The sequence below is a fragment of the Centrocercus urophasianus genome, unplaced genomic scaffold (genome assembly GCF_019232065.1).
Source record: "Centrocercus urophasianus isolate 14NV4802_14NV808 unplaced genomic scaffold, USGS_Curo_1.0 seq_10, whole genome shotgun sequence".
Classification (NCBI taxonomy): domain Eukaryota; kingdom Metazoa; phylum Chordata; class Aves; order Galliformes; family Phasianidae; genus Centrocercus; species Centrocercus urophasianus.
This window is the reverse complement of record NW_024884142.1, coordinates 22,161,601-22,183,548: the sequence shown is the minus strand read 5'-3', so window position 1 is coordinate 22,183,548 and position 21,948 is coordinate 22,161,601. Positions and strand designations below refer to the sequence as shown.

The 21,948-nt window shown below is 37.8% G+C and overlaps 1 protein-coding gene across 2 annotated transcripts in view; it reads right to left on the bottom strand.

Annotated features, from left to right (window-relative positions):
• Positions 1–21,948, bottom strand: part of SMAP1 (small ArfGAP 1) — a 94,578-nt gene that overhangs the window by 32,748 nt on the left and 39,882 nt on the right. Inside the window, exons 5-6 of one of the 2 annotated variants that reach the window (XM_042810710.1) lie at positions 17,678–17,755; positions 14,163–14,243 (exon numbers count right to left, since the gene is read on the bottom strand). In XM_042810710.1, coding sequence (XP_042666644.1) covers positions 14,163–14,243; positions 17,678–17,755 — 159 coding nt within the window. The remainder of the gene's footprint in view (positions 1–14,162; positions 14,244–17,677; positions 17,756–21,948) is intronic. The other variant, XM_042810719.1, reaches the window with a different exon arrangement.

The following is a 21,948-nucleotide window of genomic DNA, read 5'->3' as shown; positions in this document are numbered from 1 at the left end:
CATGCAATTCTGCGATTCTGTTTACCTTATTCTTTTTGCATTAGCTGTGAATTAGCAGAGGTTGCAGCATACCAGGTTCAAGACATAAGCCACACGACTAGTAGCTCTCAAGTAAAAAGTTTCAAGTAGGAGCATTTGTAAATTACTATCATGAATATCTCTCCCACTCTGAAGCAATCAATCACTGTCAAATATCTGTTCCATCAGCTGTCCAATCCAACTATCTGCTCCTATTTTCATATTGAAACATACAGAAAAAATGCCTCTCTGAACATTTTCCTCAATTTCATACTTCAATGAAAAATTCACATGAATCTATAATTTAGTCTGTTTCATACACATCAGATCTACTCAAGCATTTATTCCTTTACCCTACCGTAGCTCCAAGAAGCTTTATGAAAGCTAGAAGATCCATCAAATAATGTAGTGAAAATCATTCCTAACCTACTTAAAAGCAATTTCCAGTTTACTCACTAGAGCTTACAGATGCTTCTGCGCTTACTGAAGTCCTTCTCTGCTCTTTATTAGGTAGGGACTTCATGCGTTGTGCATAAAGTAATTGGATTCCTTCCCTCTTCATTACCTGCTTGCAATGTAACTTTTGAGGGCAGCATAAACAGTGGAGAATTCCCATATGAGAAATTAATGTTAGTCATTTGCTCTAAGATTGCAGTAGGTCTATAGATATGATTTTTCCTGACAGCTTAAATACTTTTACTACACAAGTTAGTTTAGCCAGTATCTATTTAAAGCATTATTCACAGGTGTTACAGAGTTTTTAAAGAACATTTTACAGGTCTAGGACCTGACAGGTAAATAAATTAAAACTAATTCTTCCATAGTATTAAATTTGATTCAAGTTAAAGAAAATGTGTTGTTCTGCTTACCTTCCTGTAAGATATTAATGCTTTTCTCAAGCTTTTAACTAAATGTAAAGAAATTCAGTAATCAGACTGATTCTTTAAAACTCAGGATACTTTCAGCAAACGATGAACTTCCATTCCACCTAAATTGCAAGAAGAGCCAAAAAAGTAGCACACTGCATTGAACCACAAGATACCCAACAGCGACATCGCTACAAGGCCGTACCGATTACAGTATCTCAGCATGCAAAATCTGATGCATTTCTAATCAAGACAAAAAACACTGCATGTCAACAAAAAAAAAAGCTGCAACTCTTACTGAAACCAGAATTGCCTCAAACAAACAGCTCACTTCAGGGGGAAAATTTAAATTTGTTATTTAAGAGCTTACTGCAATTACTCAAATTAATCACTCTCTGACACTGAACTGCTCACACTGATGTATATAAATTAAATTAGGCCATTTATACCAAACAAATCAACAATACAGGATTTTATTTTTTTTAATACGTATCTGAGACACTGCCTCAAATAGGTATCTGAGCACCGCCTCATGAGACTGAATGTGTACAAGTCTATGGGGCCTGATGGTGTGCATCCCAGGGCTCTGAAGGAGCTGGCTGAGGTGGTTGCCGAGCCGCTTTCCATCATATTTGAAATGCCGTGGCTGTCAGGTGAGGTCCCAGATGACTGGAGGAAGGGTCACATCACTCCCATTTACAAGAAAGGGAGCAAGGAGGACCCTGGGAACTACAGGCCAGTGAGTCTCACCTCTGTGCCTGACAAGATCATGGAACAGATCCTCCTGGATGACATGCTTGATCACATGAGGAATGAGTGTGTGATCTCAGAAAGGAAGCACAGCTTTACCAGGGGAAGGTCACGCTTAATCAATCTGGTGGCCTTCTATGACGGAGTGATGGCGTCAGTGGACAAAGGGAAAGGCAACTGATGTCATTTACCTGGATTTGAGCAAGGCTTCTGACATGGTCCCCCACCACATCCTTATCTCCAAATTGGAGGAATGTGGAATTGATGGGTGGACCACTCCATGGATAAGACACTGGTTGAAAGGCCGCAGACAGAAGGTGGTCATCAAGGTTCTATGTCCAGGTGGAGGCCGGTCACGAGTGGCATCCCCCAGGGGTCTGCCTTGGGACCGGTGCTCTTCAACATCTTTATCAATGACATCGAAGATGGAATCGAGTGCATCCTCAGCAAGTTTGCTGATGACACCAAGCTGAGTGGTGAGGTTGACACGGTGGAAGGAAGGGATGCCACCCAGAGGGACCTCAACAGGCTAGAAAGGTGGGCTCAGGTGAACCTAATGAAGTTCAGCAATGCAAAGTGCAGAGTTTTGCACTTGGGCCAGAGGAACCCCAGGCATCTGTACAGACTGGAAGGAGCGGTCCTTGAGAGCAGCTCTGTGGAGAAGGACCTGGGGGTCTTGATAGATGAAAAACTTAAGGTGAGCCAGCAGTGTGCCCTTGTGGCTCAGAAGGCAAATGGTATCCTGGGCCACATCAGAAGAGGGGTGGCCAGCAGGGTCAGGGAGGTGATTGTCTCTCTCTACTCTGCCCTTGTGAGGCCCCATCTGGAATACTGCGTCCACGTGTGGAGCCCCCAGTACAAAAAAAACAGGGAGCTGTTGGAAATGGTCCAGAGGAGAGCCACCAAAATGATCAGGGGACTGGAGCACCTCCCCTACAAAGACAGACTGAGGGAGTTGGGCTCGTTCAGCCTGGAGAAAAGAATGCAATCATTGCAGTCTGAAATAAGGGGATGAGTTCTTTATCCTAAGAGTTTGGTGCCTGCAGTCTTTTGGTGCTTTCCTTCATGTTCACCACGTAACAGTCACAATAAGAAGCAGGAACCTGGAGCTAGAGATGGACTGCTGAGAAGGACAGGCCTACAGCCTGCATGCACAGGTGACAAAATTTGCTACAGATTCTGGAGGTAAGGATTTGAGTTGAGCTTACTGCAGCTGAGAATCCTTAAAATGACTGCATCTGAATCTAAAAGCAAGGACCCACTTACAAGGCCACAAAAGGCACAGGGGAAAAGCTGTGTATCAACCTTTTTTTTTTTTTTTTTTTTTTTTTTGTCTTATCTGGTCATGAAAATTCATCAGATAAAACCAAAGTATTCTACTTCTAATCCAATAAAGCCTGTTTTTAAAATCTTAGAGAAGTCATTTTAGAGGAGAAAATCTAGACATTTCCATCTTAAAGCTGTGGCTCATGCAGCATCCCATAACAATGCAGCTCAATTTGCAAGCTGCAAAATGCAATACATGTGGTTTGTATTTCTGCAAAGTTGTCTTACACCTCTTCAGTTTTAGAATCACAAAAGCTGAGTTCATAAAACAAGAATAAGTATTTCTCCTAGGCTTACACTGAGCTAATTAGCCTGGACAACATTAAAGTAATACAGCCACATTTGCTCCAGTTCCTTAGCTCATTTACAACCATGTGGCACCACCATTTGTTTTGAAAACGCGCCCTGGAAAGGATAACAACAAGACCCTACACCCACAGGTAGTCACCAGCTCGGAGCACGGATCTTTCCAGATGCTGGTATCCTACTCATAGGCAAATTCAGCTCAAAATGTTACACACACGTGAACATACAGTGGATGCCTCCAATAGCTGGTCACAGATGTACTGCCTTTGCAGTAAGTGGCTTCTAGATGCTCATGTCTCCACCTGCTGACCCACACGCTCCTCTGACCTGATTCCTTCCAGTGACTGGCACAGACCTCTTACCCTACTCATCTGGTACTTTGTTATGTACCTACCGTGTAAATTGAGGATTTAAATGTAATAAGACAAAATCTACATGTCCTCGTGAGCAAAAGTTACTCACATTAATACACAGTATAAAATGCACTATTTGCTTAGCAGACAAGTCTGCAGTAACTTATTTTGACACAAACTACAACATCTTCAAGCTGAGATATGCACTTGCTGAACAATGAGATGCAGAGATTTATTTTGCAACAGTACACTGACAGCCAGCTTGAAGACCAACTGCAGAATGGTTCCATTTTCTAGCTGCAGATGCCAACTTTATAAAGGCAAAATTTCAGGTAAGACAGACAAATTTATCCAGCTGTAATCCTCTTGTTATCAGAGATGGAAGGCAACTGATTGCAGACTGGTTAACAGTGCTGACTGACATAAAAGGAATTCAGCATTAAATAGACATTTTATATTTGAACAGCTAGTTAATGAGTCACTTAACTTTGTAACCTGAATCTTGCAAAATTTCCTGAAGTGAGAAACTTGTCCATTTCCTTCAAATTGCATTAAAAACTCCTGCCTCTGCCTTATCCTGCTTGTATCACTACCAAAGTTAGAGTGGTATCTCTCAAAAGCCTTTCAATGAATTGTGAAAAAATAATCAATAGGATTGATGTCAGAGCAGTAAGGATTTTTACGCGCTGTTCCACTGCAATGAGCAACTACCAAGCACAATGATCAACATTCTAAATACTTTAATTCTTCTAATAAAAAGACACAGAATCAACATCTATGTCAGTTAAACTGTAAGACACTGAAAACGTCATGACAGCCTGAACTTGAAAGCCACTAAACATTCTCTCCCTTTTTTTTTTTTTTTTAAAAAAAAAAAGAAATTACTAAGAGCTTAAACTGATCTCAGAGGTTTGACAATTGCCTGTAGCATCTGAAATTATTTTTCATGAAAAATGAAGTTACCATCTTTACTCTTAAGTACCATTTGCACGTCTGACAGTTCTTGCTTCTATCCAGCTGCTATGTCTTGATGCTCACACACTGAAGTGAGGTACCTCTCCTGAGGGGTTTAAGCACGTTCTAACGTAACCACAGTAAAATGAAAGAACACACAAAGACCCCTGATTGCTTTGCTCCTGATCCAATAAATCTAATTGTTACACTTCCTTTGTTTTCATATTATTCAAAATGTGGTAAGATTATTATTTTGAGCAACATTATTTAAATTTCTTGCTTCTGTTTTCAACTTCATATCTGTATCTTTCCTCATATTCAACTCCGTATGTTGGCATCACTTCTGTAAAGATATCATACCATTTTGTTCTTGCACATTTCACTGACTGTGCACAATCTAACCAGTGCTGTAATTTTTATAAAACCTTTTATATGAGATTGCATATATGCACTTTCAATCATGTATGCTCCTATTTTTTCAAAGGCCTCAAAATGCTCCTGGTTTCTGATTAAAGCTGATTTAGTTCAAAACAATTTAAATGCACGTGCTTTTCATTTTATTATATGTGTACCTACATGTTGTTGTAGGAGTCAACTTCTATAAATAGGCTAAAAGCAGAACTAACGTACCTCAGCACAGGTATTAACGTTTTAAAATGAAGCACAGAAATGAAAGCTGTAACATAACTTACTCTGGCAACTCTGCAGTTGCCTACTCAATTTTCTTTAATTCATGTGGGAAAAAGCTGATTCGTATCAGATGTAAGCAGGAGAAATCTGAAAATACCATTCGTTAATAGGTATTACCAACTCAAAACCCAGGTCTGATTTAGTATTTGACTCTGTACAGAGGAAAAAGATAACTGAGGTTCACGTAGATCTAAGCACACCAAACGACACCTTGCTGTTAAAGATAGTTTAGCAAGTAAAACAAAGACAAATTTAACCAAAGAAACCCAAACCTAAGCTTGTTTTCATAGGTTTAAGATTCCATTTATTTAGAATTAATAAAAAACAAACTTGAATATAATATTCTGCCACAGAGCAGAGTTGATAGAATCAAGCAGATACAGAGAATGCAGACTGGACTGGGGAAAAAAATGTGATACCGTTCTTACGGTCTCACTCTTTTTCTGAAACTTAAAAGGCAAATATCCTTTTTCCTCCCATCTGACAAATAAGGTTTTCTATTACTTCTACCTGCAATATTTATTTCCTAATATCTTTGTCTACAGCTCTAATAGGTAATAAGACCCATGCAGATTACTTTCATGAGATTAGAAGTTTCAAAGCAAGCCCTAAACACAAGGAATCCTTTGTTACCTGCACAAAGAATGAATTACACAGCTTTGGGAAGGAAAATCTCACTTCTTATGCTAATCTGTAGAAGGGCATAGAACAAAACCTCAAAAATAATCTGGTCTCTTCCAAAACATGGAAGAGATAGTATTAGAAACAGAAAACCAGGCTGCACAGGTCCGTAAAAAGCAAATTAAAAGAACAGGACTGAAATACACCCTTGGTGGAGGTAGGAGGCAGGGAAACAGGCTGTCCTATATTTTAATCACATAGTCCTGAATGCTGAACTTTAACTCAGATGTACTTCCCATTAATTTATGCAAACAAGGACTAAGTATATAAAGAAGACTATGTACGCAATCACAGTGAAAAAGTTATTTTTCAGTTCTTCTGGTAAATACTCAATTATATATTAACATCAAATTTTTATAACATTTTATGTAAGATTATAAGAAAAAACATTAAAAATGAAATCATTCAGGAAAGCAAAATTATGCTTACAGTTTTAAAAGAATATGCTCATGAACTCATGTGATTTAGCAGGCCTCATCAATCATAAGACAATTAAATTTAGAATTACATTACAGATATTCTAAATGTTGAAATTATAACTCAGGTCTGTATTTGCCAAGTCGACTTATTCTTACAGTTCAAAAGTAAAACACTTAAGTAAACCACTTCCAAACTGGTGCTTAAGCGTACACCAAAATTTTAGCTACTTTTCTTTCTTCCAGCCAATAGAGACTAATGCTCCTTTTGCCTCACTTGCCCAAACAGGTTGATCTTTCGTGGCAGTTCTTAAGTTCTTTACAGAGAGTGTTGAGGTGCTGGAACAGGCTGCCCGGAGAGGCTGTGGATGCCCCGTCCTTGGAGGTGTTCAAGGCCAGGTTGGATGGAGCCCTGGGCAGCCTGGTCTGGTATTAAATGTGGAGGTTGGTGGCCCTGCATGTGGCAGGGAGGTTGGAGATTCATGATCCTTGAGGTCCCTTCCATCCCTGGCCATTCTGCAATTCTCTTTAGTGGCAGAGGGGACTACACAAAGAAACCACAGCAATTTCTTCATCTTTGGTAAATGAATGTTAGACACTGTTTTGTCTACAGGAAAGGGAAAAGCTGCTAATATAAAGTCCCCACTTCTACTTGAGGGGTTTGCTCGTACTTTCTAAAAGGGCAAATAAATTTATGTCAGTACCTCATAACACCGGCCATCTGGTGCAGGTTGGTAACAACTGGACAGAGTCAGCACATCACTGTTATCACTGAGTTTAAGCAGGCAATTTAGTCCACAGTTTGAGGAAGAAAAACAGCCTTTGATATACTGCCACTGGAAGATAACCTCCAACTGACCCACTCCTGTCACCTAAATCAACTTTATACATAAACAAGAGCCAGTTTCAAATTCAAGATGCAATATAATAAAACAAATTCAACTTACAGTGTCAAAGAGTACTTCAGTTAATCAAGTTAACTGCTGCACTCCTTTAAAAACATTCATCATCCTGATATGTTCAGGAGAAAAATATTAACTTTGAATGTCAAAATTAGTTTGCAAAAGCACAAATAGTTTGTGAAGACAAAAAACAGCTTGCTCTTTACATCCCAACCATTTAACTTTACTGTCCAAATACAACAAAATCTGTCTTGGCAGGGCCCATTCGAAAAAGAAAAAGGAGATATAGTTTCACGGTAATTACAACGCTCAGTATGCAATATTTTATGGTGGAACTATCAGAATGAACCATGAAAGTCTTCAACTGATGCAAAGTCCCTAAAGTGAACACCATAAAAAGCTATACAGTGCTGAATGAAAACAGTTCCGAAGCATTAAGTGCCTAGAACTTATCTGAACTTTCTAATTTTACAATAAGAAATACATGTTAAGTTTACTGAGGATGGTTTTCTAAATCACTTCTGGCTTAATTCTGGATTGCTAGCACATCAGATTTCCTGTATTTAACATCTAAAGCAATATATAAAATTGAATCCTGCCTCACCTGAACATTTTAGGCACATGAATTTTCTTCCCCCTACTTCTGCAAGTGTTGCAGAAGCAATTGCTCACCACCTCTCGACAAATGTCTACCAAGTCCCCTGAGCAGTAGAGGGCAGCAAGATTCACTCCCAGCCTGTTCAAAACTCCCTTCATATAACATTGGATAGCATGTAATACTCCTTCGGGCACTCTAAGTCAGCCACCCTCATTCTGTTCCCTCCCAGCTCCTTGGGGCCCTCACTGAGAATGGTCTTAGCTCTATACAATACTGCTTAGCAGGCAACTATAAACACTGGTGTGCTATCAACATTGTTTTTCTCCTAGAACCAAACCACAGCATCATACCAGACACTCAGAAGAAAACAATTCCATCCCAGCAGAAACTAAGACATACAGTTTAATGATCAGACTGCATCCCATCCTTTCCTTTGGTGGAAAACTGGTATAAGACTGACAGGGTGCACACTGCATGGAGCAACTTACCTGAGTGCTCCTTTGTGCAAGGAGCAGACACTACACAAAAGGAATGAACAGCTTAAGTTTGAATTCCAGGAACTACTGTAAGGCTTTGCTAGCTCCCTTACGCACTAGTAGAATATGTAGGCTACGTGTTCTTTTGAAAGTTGCCAAATGACTGTAAATTGAGCACATTCAATTTCCTGAGGAGTAAGAGGTCTTTCTCAGTAGAAATACTAGAAATAAATAGGAGTTCAGTGCTTCAGTTTGCCCTTGAATGAAGAACCAGTTCAATCAGCCTTAGCAGAAAAGGGAAACACAGAAAATCATGTCTGATTTGGGAAAGTTCACCAACCTCAACTATGCAAAGGACTAATAAGAAAGAAAAACTACTCAGCAGCTGACGAAAGGGTGGGCAGGGTGATGAATCTTTTAAGATGGTTGTTGAAATTTTATCCATTTTTTCTTGCCAAGTATTTAATAATTTTCACATGTAATCATCAATGAAATAGACACGAGGCAGCAGACTATAGACTTCCCCCTCCCCTCACTCCCAAACTGGTTAGAAGCATTTGATTTTAGGGTTGTTTTTTAGCAAATTTAAAATCTTAGTTGTAATTGCGTGTACAAAACATCTAAAAATTGCCTATATTGGATGACAGCCTCTCTTGCATTATTACTCCTGCTGTTGGCCCTTAAGAAGCATTATGAAGCATGCGAGTGGTCCCACTTGTTTATTTTTGCAACTCAACACATTTTGTATTCCTAGAATTGTATTTCAGTTAGTTGCAAACTACCTGGGCTTTGGCTCCAATTTTCTGGAGCCAGTTCTCATATTGTAAAAAATCTGTCTAATAATTGTTCCAGCAGTTTTCATGCAATCTTTCCTCAAAGTAACTCTAAAGATAAGGTTCACAGAATCACACAACTGTAGGGGTTGGAAGGGACCTCCAGAGATCATCGAGTCCAACCCCCCTGCCAAAGCAAGTTCCTTACACCAGGTCACACAGGTAGGCATCCAGGCAGGTTATCTTAAGGTTATCTTAAGCATGAAAAAAAAAAAGAAAACAAGATCTATAATTGCGGAAATGGCACAAGGAAGTACCCTGGGTTTCTCAGAGACAAGGGCCTTCTCTTAATGAGTGCTGTTGGTGCACTGGAGATGCTATAGTTTGGTCACTGCCAACTCCAGATAATGTTAATAAGAGACTTCAAGCTGAAAATTGATGAGTGTCTGAAGACCTTTCAAGGAAGACCTTGAAAATATGAGTTACTGAATACTGAGAGTAACGTGGCATGTAATTCTACTTTAGAATCACAGAATCACAAGTTTGGAAAGGACCTACAAGATCATCTGGTCCAACCATCCTCCCACTGCCATTGCTACCACAAGCAAGCTTTTATCCTTATGGTATTGTTTTACTTATTCTGAGCAGGATCAAGGAGACAGTGAAGGAAGGAAAAAGAGAATGCAAGAATATGTGCAGAATCCAGATGTCACTAGGTCAGTTGCTCCTAGAATAAGCTGGCAGATTCCTGAAGAGAATTCCTTTGGTAGCTTAAGTCCCTGTATGCTTACTAGGCAGTTAATTATTGCATTCTTCAAGAGAATTTGCTTTTTCCACACAAAATGAGAGATTTTACTTCCCCATTCCTTACAAATGTTAGTTCAAGAGCTTTATTCCTCTTGCTCCAGTTCTTTGTCCATTCTTATACAGAACAATTACTTCCCTTTAACATTTACCTAAAATTGGGATCTGAATTTATGAAATGAGTGTGCTGGTAAAGCGGCACCCATCTCAGACTAATAATCTGATCTATCAATAGTTATAAGGTTACAAGAACTTCAAGTCACTTGTAGTCTCCTACTTTAAACTTATATAAGAGTCTTCTGTGCTTAAGAGGCTCTAGCTCTCAATTACTAGCTTAAAATATGAAAATACATAATTGAAAATTAAGATAATTTATTATTGGAAGGTGTCATCTTCAAGTAAAAAAAATGCTGGAAGTGTGAACAGATTCACGTTCACCCACATTTCATCTTTCATTTTCCCAAAGGGCACTAAGAATTCTATTTTAACTGTTCACATAAGAGTTTCTCATTAAATGCAGTTTTTCAAACCTTTATGCAGATGACCTAAAAGAGGCAACAAATCCCCACAACCTGTAGTTCTGATATCCAAGGAAATAAATGCATTCATTTTGCTGGTTAATTTGCTATAATTTAAAGTACAACTCTGAATCCTAACAGATTACCATACCAGCCCTGTTATAAATATTCTGCCCACAGTAGAAAGTCTAAAACGAAATACAAAATTCTGTTTTTCTGACATGATATGTTAATATATAATTATGTGCTCACTGAGCATTTAGTATTCCAATTATTATACTGTTTTTCTGGAAAAACTGAAGCACACTGAATGCTCCACAGTCTGAACTGGTAGTTGGTTATATTATGGCAACTCTTACATGTCATCTTGTAATAGCACAAACTACTAGTGAATCAATGAAATCTTCAATACATATTTTCTTATCTAAAGATTACAAGAAATTTGCTGTATATATGTAGCAACAGTTTTATCAGCTGAGATCCATATTAACTACTGTACAGTATTTCAGGATCAAATTAGCGCTTACATGTCAAGAAAGCTAACTCCCTGTCTTATCTGACCACTGTTAGCCCATTACCAGCATGAAAAACAAAACAGACCACTGGAACATGCTTTACAAAGCACCAGAAGCTGTAATTAATAACAGGGAAGTTTCAGTGCTATTCCATAAGATTCCATGAGCTCTTAAACAGAAGAAAAAAAAGCAAGCATTACAACTGCCAGTGGCTTAGCAATATCACTATTTTATTTTTACAGAGTACTGCAGGATCTGATGTTGAACACCACACTGTTGGCTACTCCCAATAAAATATTAATCACTGTAGCTGACCGTCAATCTGTAGCAGATCTTGTTATAATACAAATCGCCCAGTAATTCGTAATTGTAATCACAGAAAGCAGAACAACCCTGAAAACCTGACCCCAAGTAAGTATCCTTACTTCTCACTGTTCTGTAGATTTCGCCTGGACCTTGTGGAAACTCTATTCTGCATCTATTGCTGTCTCCAATGAGAACTTTCCTGAAAACTGATTCCCATGGGAACCGCCTCAAGGACATGGTGATTCTTACTAAAAAGCCCACCGACATTTAATCCATTAAAATGTACATTTCTGTCATTTTCACTTACAAAAGCATGCTAGCCAACAAAGACTTACGTGATAGCCAACTGACACACCAACATAATGTTGGAATAATGCACTTTGCTAAACACACGTTACAGGCTTAGAAAATGCAAAATAAACAGGGCTGAACAGTCAGTTTGCTAAAGGTTAAAGATCGGCCAGCCACCAGTAAAGGGCTCTTAGCCAAACGTAGGCACAGATTTCATTCTTTGAAGTAGAGACTAGAATATAAGCATTGAACGTGAACATTTTGCTGTTGGGTTTTCTAAGATACTGTTCTTTCTTTTGTTTCAAAAGCTAACAAGCTCAGAGTAACATATAAAATAGAAGGCACTGGGAACGTAAGACTCATACGTGACTTTGCTAAAGCTCTCTGTAGTTTTATATAGCTTCACTTTAAACCTTTTGCTAGTTTAATGCCTGCTTTTCTTTTTCATCTTCATTGATTTTTCTGTAGGATGGACAAAACATTGACTGAATTACCTTAATAAAAAAATTCCTTTAAAACTGACAATCGCGTGGTTACATATCTTTAATAAATTTTCAAGTCTGGAATGTCTGCACTGGTGATATACTATGTTTGCAAGAAGGTGCAGTGATTTCAGGTATGAAGAACCCTTAAAGTCTGTTTCCTTCTTCAGGATGGTCAATACTGGGATAAATAATCTGCTCCTTGTTGTGGTGTTGGAAATATGGTATTGTGGTCAAGAGTCCAGCATTCCCCTACCGATTCAACATGCAATATTTAAAATACCCTACAGACAGTCTTTACCAGGATGTTAAGCCCATCATTATTAGTTAAACTAAGAAGAACATCACTGTATGCAATACTTTCAAGCAGAATTGCAGCATAAAAATCCATATGCATAACTAAAACCTTTTCATTCTCCATCCCACCAGAACTTCTCCAGTGGAAACACAAGAATTCAATACAGGTCTCACTTGGATTCTAGAAAGTCACTGATTTTAAAGTTTATAGGTAGTGTCTAAAAGTAGTGTACTTTCAACAATCCTTGAAAACCTTGAAAAGCCCCAGATTAAATAATATATTAAATAAAAAAGATGACACACAGACGAGTCCCATTTGAGCAATCAGTGCTGATGTATTAATAATGAAATAAAATATGCTGCATGTTCAAACACTCTCCAGCTGTTACAACACTGTGATCTAGTGCAGATGTGTTTATGGAATTATGCATTTTGTACTACAAGCATTTAAAATGAAAACGCTTTCTTGCTCAATCATTTAACTGGCATTACATTTCAAATGTAAGTCTAATCAGAGGCATTTGGTGTGGGCTTTATATTAAGCATTAGAGTAGATCCTCAGCTGTAATGACGCAATGCAGTCCCTTCTCCTCACTCAGTGAAGTTCTCCTAGCCATGTGACAAGGCCAAGTCACCCCTGCAATAAAAACTCCTTTCTCCTCCCAGCCAACGCTAGACTTCTGAGCTTTACAAACTACAGCAACATTTTTAGCCTGTATGACTATATTATACTGTTTTGATCACAACACTTAATTTGGGTGGATGTAAAAGAACTGTGCCCTTGCAGAGCTCCAATAATCAAGAATATTAATATTTATCTTACCACTAACAAATGTGCTTTGACCTCCTACCATACGTATAAGGATATCCTTTTTCCACTAGGTTATTGAAGCAGTCCAAATCGTCATCACAATGTGTTGCCTCTGTAATTCTAAAACTGCTTTCCAATTCCACACACACAAAAAAAACTTGTACTGGGGAGGGTTATTGTTCCCCATTCACATATGCATATATTTTTGTATCTCTTTATTATGCAAAATAAAGAAAACTGAAATTTGAAAACTGAACTAGAAATACATCTGCAATCATAGGGCATGAATATTCAATATTTTTCATAATTGTAACAGAACATTATTGAGGAATTAAACGACAGATGGGGACACCAATGTGTTTTGTGGACTACGATGCAGATAAGAACATACTTGATATAAGAACATAATTGGAGTCATATTGGCAAGAAGGCACCTGTCTCAGAACAAACTACTGCATTGAAAACTTAAATTATCCATTCCATTTCTCTTTAATATTAACTCTACAAGCAGTGTAGATCAGTATACATGAAATTTTAAATGTTCTTACGTTGCTAAAGCTGCTTGTTGTACTTTAATATAACTGCTTAAAGAAGCAGCTTAAGCTGGTTTGCCTGTCACATTTCGTGACACATTCCAGTTGAATATTTTCAGGTTATCCAGATAGGAGATATTAATTCAACTCTATAGATTAAACATTTATTTTTAAAATGGACTCATTTAAGAAAGATATCACTAAATAATCATATGGCGCTCAATAAAGCTGAAAATTTTCTATGTAAGAATGGTAATGGTAGCTCTTAAAAACCTTAATCATTTCAGATTGTATTTTAACAAATCCAAACTCATCTTCCTGCAACCTCATACAGAAATAACAACACACATAATAAGTAAGCCATTTGTATGGATTGTCTGGATTGTGTATGTGTGTTTTATTTTCCCCGCAGCTACAAATTTCATTTTTTTAATGAAAACTACACTATGACCAACACTACAGTTTTAAATAACTAAGAAAAAGAAGATATTCTTACCTTTTCAACTGCTACTTGTTTTGATGCTTTTTCTGTTTCTCTCTCTCTCTTTTTCTCTTCTTTCTTTTTTTCTTTTTCCTTCTGAAGAAAAGAAATAAAAGCATTAGCTAATACTCAATAACAATGCATTTGCAAACATACTGAATGTCCAGTCATATAGAATAAAGATCTTCAGTAGTCCCTTTGAATTCAGAGCTTATGCTCCTACCCACACTGCTTCCAGAAGTGATCTGTTTTGCTCAAATAGAGCTACTAAAAATATTAAATTTCATTTTGCAAGTTTAAGAAAATATTATTTTGCTTCTCACCTCCATTTCCACTTACAAGCAGAAAGAAAAACATACCACTGTTGTTTTTTTCCTAAGAAAAGACCTGAAGAGAAAAAGTATCTACAACTGGACACAGAATACAGCTGAGGTGAGGACACACACAAAAATAGCTTACTGAAGTTTATTTTGTTCGTATCATATGATCTAACTGCTCTACCCCACCTTCTGAAGTCTTCTCACGATCCATGAGAACTCTGGTTTTGACACTTGCTCTTAATATTCACTAGCATCTCTCTAACAACACTGAAATCCCACAAAGAACAGAAAGAAACAAGTGTGTCATCTTTGACTAGTATCAAAGATTACCACAAAAGAACTGCTTTCCTTGTAGCATCCATTGCGTCAAAACAGAAACCGTCTTGAATTTCTGCGTCAGGGATCACTTCTTGTCTTCCAGTACAATAATAAGTGGCTATCAAAGACAGCATAGAACAAGGTTCAAAATAAAAGGAGACTATTTTCTACACATGCTGTAACTAAGCTGTGGAATTCCTTGCCACAGGTCATTCAGTTGCTAGGAGCTAACATGGTTTGAGGGGAAATCAGAAAATTTCCCAAAACTACCATAGTTTAGGTTTTGCTGGATTCAGCAACACTTGACATCATAAGATCTGAGTTATAGAGGGAAGCTCTGAAACTTTCAGTTTCAGCTTTGCAGTTCTTTTATTCTGTCATTTACGTAAGTGATAGAGAGTAAACAACAGATCAAGTGGTGAGGGGTAAAAGGAAAGGGGATTTGTGGCATCTGCCATGGAAGGAGTGGAGAGTAATCAACTGACTGATAACCTCTCTCACTCATACAGCTTCCAGCCTGACCAAAGAATTGTAAGACAACATGCATGTAACCTTAACCTTCTGCAGAGTTACCAGTTTTTAAAGGCCGATTGAGTAGTATTAACATGATACTCCTGCATGCAGAATGTTGACTTTGGTCATATGAAAGACTTAGTGAGTCATACGACAAGAGGTTGACCCAGAAAGGAAACAAGAGAGCCGTTTCCTCTGAAAGAATCATAGCAGTGCTACAGAAGTTGTGTCCCATTTATTAATTCAAAAGTGCACAGGTCTAACAAGACCGAAGAACACTCCTCCAAGCTCCTGCTCATAACATACAGAAGATGGGGTCTCTTGAGGCATCAGGAGCCACTGTGCCACTCAGCTTCCTCTAGCAAACAGTTACAACACAGGTGAGGGATGTGAAAAGAGGGAAGAAGTGAATCTGTGCAAGCTCTCCCACAAGATGAAATCAACTGAGGCCTCACAGCAACTGCAGCACCAAGACAAACAGCATCGAATTGCAGCCATTGATGATACTCTCCTGCATGGAAGGAAGCCTTGCAGGCTTACTGAACTAAGATTGCAAACACACAGCCATGCTTTTCAAATGAAGCTTAGCCCTTCTTTCATTATCGTATGGCCAATTCTAATATCAATTTGAATTCTAAACGCTCCCCAAACGTTGTGACTGTAATCATGTACTGTGCACACATACACTGCTGGAGAATACTTTTTCCATAAGTTGTTTATCCCTTTCCTCCCTCCCTCCTTTTCTCAAGGTGAATAAATTAAGTACACTTGATCTCTTCTCCTGTAGATTCTCTTCTAGGACTTACACAATTATTTGTCTTCTCTCCCACTGGGAAAGGTTGTTCCAAGTGTTAAAACAGTACACTTGCTTCTCAGATACAATGATAGGTCACTAAGTTCAAATGAACACAGAATTAGAGGCTTTTGCATATTATCTTCAAGATTTCTCGATCTCCAGTTTGACTTTGACATACATAATTGTTAAATATATTTTACTGGAGAAACCTCACTTCTAGAGGAAAAAAAAATCAGGAAATTTAAATTCTTTCGACTTCAAGAGGGCATACAGTAAGTTTCATACAGCAAAAGCACCACGGAAGTGACAAAATACAAACAAGAAACACCTCTCAACAAACCCCACACTGGAGTGGAGATGCAAAGACAAATCCTAAGGATCTTTTGAAAAAGGATCTTTTCCAATTCCCAGAGACTTTATTTTCACTCACTCCTTTTCTGATGCAGACTTAAAAACCTGTAACTCCTTCATCTTTACACTTCACAAGTTCAATATACAAGCTTTCTGCTTCAGCTCCCTTAGATAAAAATGAATACAGACTAAATAAAAGCACTTCTCAGAAGGTGTATTCATGCCAGAACTTCAACTCAAGTGTTTCATTTCTTGCAAAATTAGTCAAAAACCACTATCAAGACCATTAAATGAAATTACACTGCTAACAACAATCTTTCATTTTTCCCCAAAATTGTTTCCAACAGTATGGCATACTAGTTATATAGCAGAATTGAAAAATTTGAATGCAAAATGAGAAGGTTGAGAAATAAATGGTGAATTTAATTATAGAGCAGCTGTTGAGATTCCTGCTACATCTTCAAAGGCACATCAAATTCACAAAGGCTTGTGGTCTAGTCTATGACACTAACTCAGATTTTAATTCATGCTAAATATAGCTAAACTAAAATAATTTATACTGTCTGGACATATTCTCTATATCTAGAAGAAAAAAAAGATTATTTATGTTTAGATAATAAACTTTTCATAGGCTGTATGCAGTCTCAAAGTGAAGTGTTCATACAGAAGAACCTAATATTGAACATTTGCATTTTAAAGCGTTCCATTTTTATTACACATTGTAACATTTACTGAAAGTTCATATAAATGATGCCTCATCCTCTTCTTCTTATTTGTGAATATTTTTGAAGGCCTTTCTAAACATTAAATGTAAATTCAGTACATGTACACATGTCTCAACTAGAAGGGATACTGTAACAGTATGAGTTAAAAGAAAAACAGAATAAATTTAGCGACACTTATCTCCAAGGAGACTGAAGTAAGTGACTGGAATAATACTGATGATTCTGAAGCAAGTAATATGGAAAAGATGTCAAAAATTATTCCTGAAGAGAAAGGCCAAAGTCACTCATGCCCATTAATTTGGAATGAGTTGTTTTCACACAGCTCTGAGACACCAACTGTATCAGTTCCTTTGCGCCCAGTGATGGAAGCAAGGAGGAGAACACCTGAATGACTATTAACAATTCAAATTCTCCAGTTAACTTGGTGAATTACCCTACAGCAATGCAAACACCCGTGCAAAGCAGCAGATCAGATAATTTGAAAAAAGTTAGACCAGAAAGCTATACCTCTGCTTTGCTCTTCTCAGCAGCAGCCTGGAGAGAAGGAGAGGATGCCAAAGGTTGAGCAGTATCAGAAGAGGATATCTGTGCAAAACAGGAAAGAAATGAGAAGGAAAATAAGCAAGAAAAAATTGGAAAAGGGGTGGAGAGAGGCAGAGATAGCCAAGATGTGATTTTTATTCTTTTTCAGTAATTGTTAAAGTGTGGAAATAAAACACACAACACAGAAAAAGCAAAAGGAGTAGACAAAGTATTTGCATTTAATTTCTTAAGTTTTATCTGCATGAATTCTAACGGAAATCTGTCAAGCAAGAATGAGAGACCTACAACAGAATTCTCTGGAACAGCATACAAGCAAATGAACCTGCATAAAATCATATCACAGGCCTAAGAAAGACAGATCTGTTTCATTTGTTTTTCATTTTCCCAATGTGACCACTGAAATATTAATGTCCCAAAGCACAAAGTCCCCATAGGAGGTTGAGAGAAGAGTGCCTTTGCTCTTGTTCACCGCAACAGTATTTTTAGTAAAAACAATGCAAAATAACTCCGAGTTATACATTAATTGAAGTTCTAATTAACTGTTCCTCTAAGATCATTCCAAAGGAACGAGGAGCTTAGGGTTTATGAAGCATGTACGTAAAGCAGCATTCTAGAAGTAGAGCTCCAGTTCTTCTCTAGTCAGGTGAATCTTCTCTTCTACAAACCAGTACATAAGATTGCTGCTATCACTTCCAGAATTATCTAAAATGCGTAACTGATCCAGTTTGCTCAAAAAAAATGGGATTTTGCTGACTTTATTTCCATACATCTGTCTATCCTGTTTCTTTATGCATAGTTGATCACTTTGATGGAAGCATTATCTTTTTGTTATCCTTACTACAAAAATACAACTGAATTACTTTCATCAAACATGAAGTAGATCCTCAGAGCTATAAAGTTGACACTTCTATACTGTCTTGTATCATCTCTACTATCTATGATGAAAACTTATAAGTAAGGGGAGCTACTGCAAAGCAGGTCATTACATTGGATCAAAATAGCCAATTCAGATGACATGTTTTTGCTGAAGTTAAAGGAAAAATAGCTAGAGAAAAAAACCCTACCTCATGCCCCATATTTCCAATCCTGCAAGTGGATATTCATAAAGTGTATACGATCAGCTTTTTTCCCCATAAACTCAGTAATTACTCATATATATATATATATATACGGTATACACTATAACAGTCCTCAATCTGCATATCATCTTCATAAATTAAGGGAGTATCTAATCCAGGATAAGGCAACCTTATGAAGGCCTGAAATCATCATAGCTTTGCAAATCAAAGAGAAGAAGTATGCAAGCTGTAAGCAGACAGGCAGGGAAAAGCAGTTGCAAGTCTGCCTGTGCTATGGAACAGGATGTACAAGGTGAGAAAAAATACAAATGGTTTGAAGACACAAAGCAGAAATGCATTCACTTCAGGCTAAACTCCAGCTTTATGCTTTAATGCACATGTGACATATGCAAGTATTCACCTAAGCAGGAGTACAAAAGGTGTATGACTGAATATAATTTCTAAGAGAAAACACATTACAATGTATAAAGAACTGATTACATTTATATAATGAAAGTAATGACAGGAGTTTGGGCTGCTGAACAGTTTTATCATTCACTGCATCATGTTAAATTTGTTATCTTCTTTGCTGCACCAGATAAGGACATCTGAATGAAAAAAAAAATCCAATCAAGTTAAATTGAGTGGCTGGATAAAGTTAAGCATGAAACAGGATTAAAAGACAGACTGATACAGTCCATTGTGGAGTTGATCAGGCTACCAGAGAAGCCTGGAGAATTACTTGCCAGTGGGAATGTGTATCAGGGACAGCTGCCCAGCAGCCTGCTCCCAGCTGGCACTGAGCAAGCTAGCTCCTGAACTCAAAGCTGTCCAATCAGCCGCGGATGCAGAGACACCTTACATAGAGCAAACCAGCTAGCATTAAGTCCCAGTAGTTCCAGCTCTTATGGTCCTTGTCCATACTCAGATGTTTAATTGTGTCAGGTCTACATGCCAGAATTTAATAAACATCACAGCTTTTATTTTCCATCCAGCTGTCCCCCAACTATTACTTTGAAAGGTTGTGGCAAGTCTTTTTCTTTCCAAAGTGGAGCACACTTTACAGATACGATGTATAGCAAAAACCACACTAATAATCTTTAATAGCATAAATCATCCTTAAGCAGCACCGACACTATCCTGATGACTTAGCTGCAAAAAGACACTGATCATTCAAACTCAGCATTAATAGCTTCACCATGCCATCTCCACTGTTGAAACAGCCTGCGCCACTATAGGTCACACCAGACAGAAGAAATAAAATACTGATAAGGAGCAATTGCTGACAAGCTGTGCGTTGCTCTTATGGTTTTGCTTAATCTTCGTTTTTAAAATTATTACCATGATAAGGTAGCTCATAGAATGTCCCAGTTTGCTGGCAAGCTAATGAATCTCATTTGACTAACAAATGGCAACTGAGAAAGCATATGCTCAGTGACCTACTTCTATGTCTGTAACAATACTGTTGGGCAGTCAGCAGTGGGAGCACCAAGGTTGAAGCTAACTCCCAGACCCAGCCACTTGGGACAGGTACACACACCCAGTACCAAAACATGCTGCATTCCACGCTGGTGAGCCTGCCTTTCATGAATTGAAAGCCACACATGCACCCTAAGTGTTTATAGCTGATCACCACTCAGGATTGCCAACCAAGGTTTTTAATAATGAATTGAAAACCTTTTTAGTAGACTGAGGTCATTGGAAAAGAACACTACGTAATCCCCTCTCAAAGTAATACATGTGTTTTCCATTCAGTATTTATCAGCCTTTCTTGACACTGATTTACTCCTGTAAGACTGATCAGAAGCATCAGAAAGGAAGATCAACTCCAGTCCTGAGAGCGAGTTTAAGGACCTGAAAAAGCTGCTGATCGCAAGCAGACATCCTCTCTTTTGAGCAGCAAAAACAACCTGCTTTGCACAACTATTATTCCATAAGCAATACTTCTGTTACTACTTTTCTGATATTCCAGTTCTTAAACTCCAAAAATACAGGCTAATACTGACACCAGCAATGAAGTCTGAAGAGCAGACAGCAGGAGAGGTAGAAAATATCTTTGTATTCATTTAATTTAGATCTAATAGAAAAAGACATTTGGACAAGTAGATGACAAGGGTGAGATCTGTCACCAAGGCTATTAAAGACAAAGAACCCAAAACTCTCCCCCTTGTGACCACATGTATAAAACAACAAATCAATCTAGATTTCTATACCAAAAAAAGCAAGAAGTGGTATCTAGCCATTTTCCAGAATTCAAATCAAGAAGCACAAAATAATGCACTCCAACAGTGCTCTGGGATGCTGTGAACAAAAGCTGATTACTGGCACTTCAAAACAAACGACAAAACCAATGGCAATCCCTACAACCATCCATACATGCTGCTAGGAATAAAGCTGATGTGTTTGCGTGCATTAAAAATGTATTGTGAACAGACAATACATCTGAATATTTCGTTTAGTTTTTAATTGAAGAATAGTTGGGACTTTTAATTAAGAAGTGAATTCAGAGTTGGCTGAGAGGAAATGAAGCGCAGAGCTCTTGAAGTCTCTGTATTTATACTCATAAGATCATAAATTTTCAATCAAGTTTGAGACCAAAAAACTTGTAGTCATCTAATTTTAGCAATTTTTAAATCTCTTTGCATTATTTGTTTTAGGAAAGCTGATACATCAAAAAATGACTATTTCGTACAATGAAACTCAATGCAGGCTTTAAAAGCATTGATATTTAGTGCAGAACAAGAGAATACATGTTATACATATACATATACATGTTATGTAAGACTTCATTTTCACTTATGATCTATAAGAGACTCTGGTTCTTAAAGTAAAAAAGAATGGATCTGCAAGCTTATAACATTTTTCCAATTCTCTGGCCTCCGTACTGGGAGATCATAGAATCACAGAATGACCAAGGTTGGAAAAGATCTCCAAGATCATCTAATCCAACCATCAATCCACCACCAATATTTCCCCACTAAACCATGTTAGCTCTTTGCAAGGATGCTATCCAGATACACACTATTTTACTTGTTAATGTAGAAGCACCAATACAAACGTTCTTTAGCCCAATGGCTTTGATGCAGTCTATTCACCAGATACTATTTCTGTGAAAAGTAAGGTTAAAATTACCACCAAATGAAGCTATCAGAGAACATACACAAAAAACCAATAAAC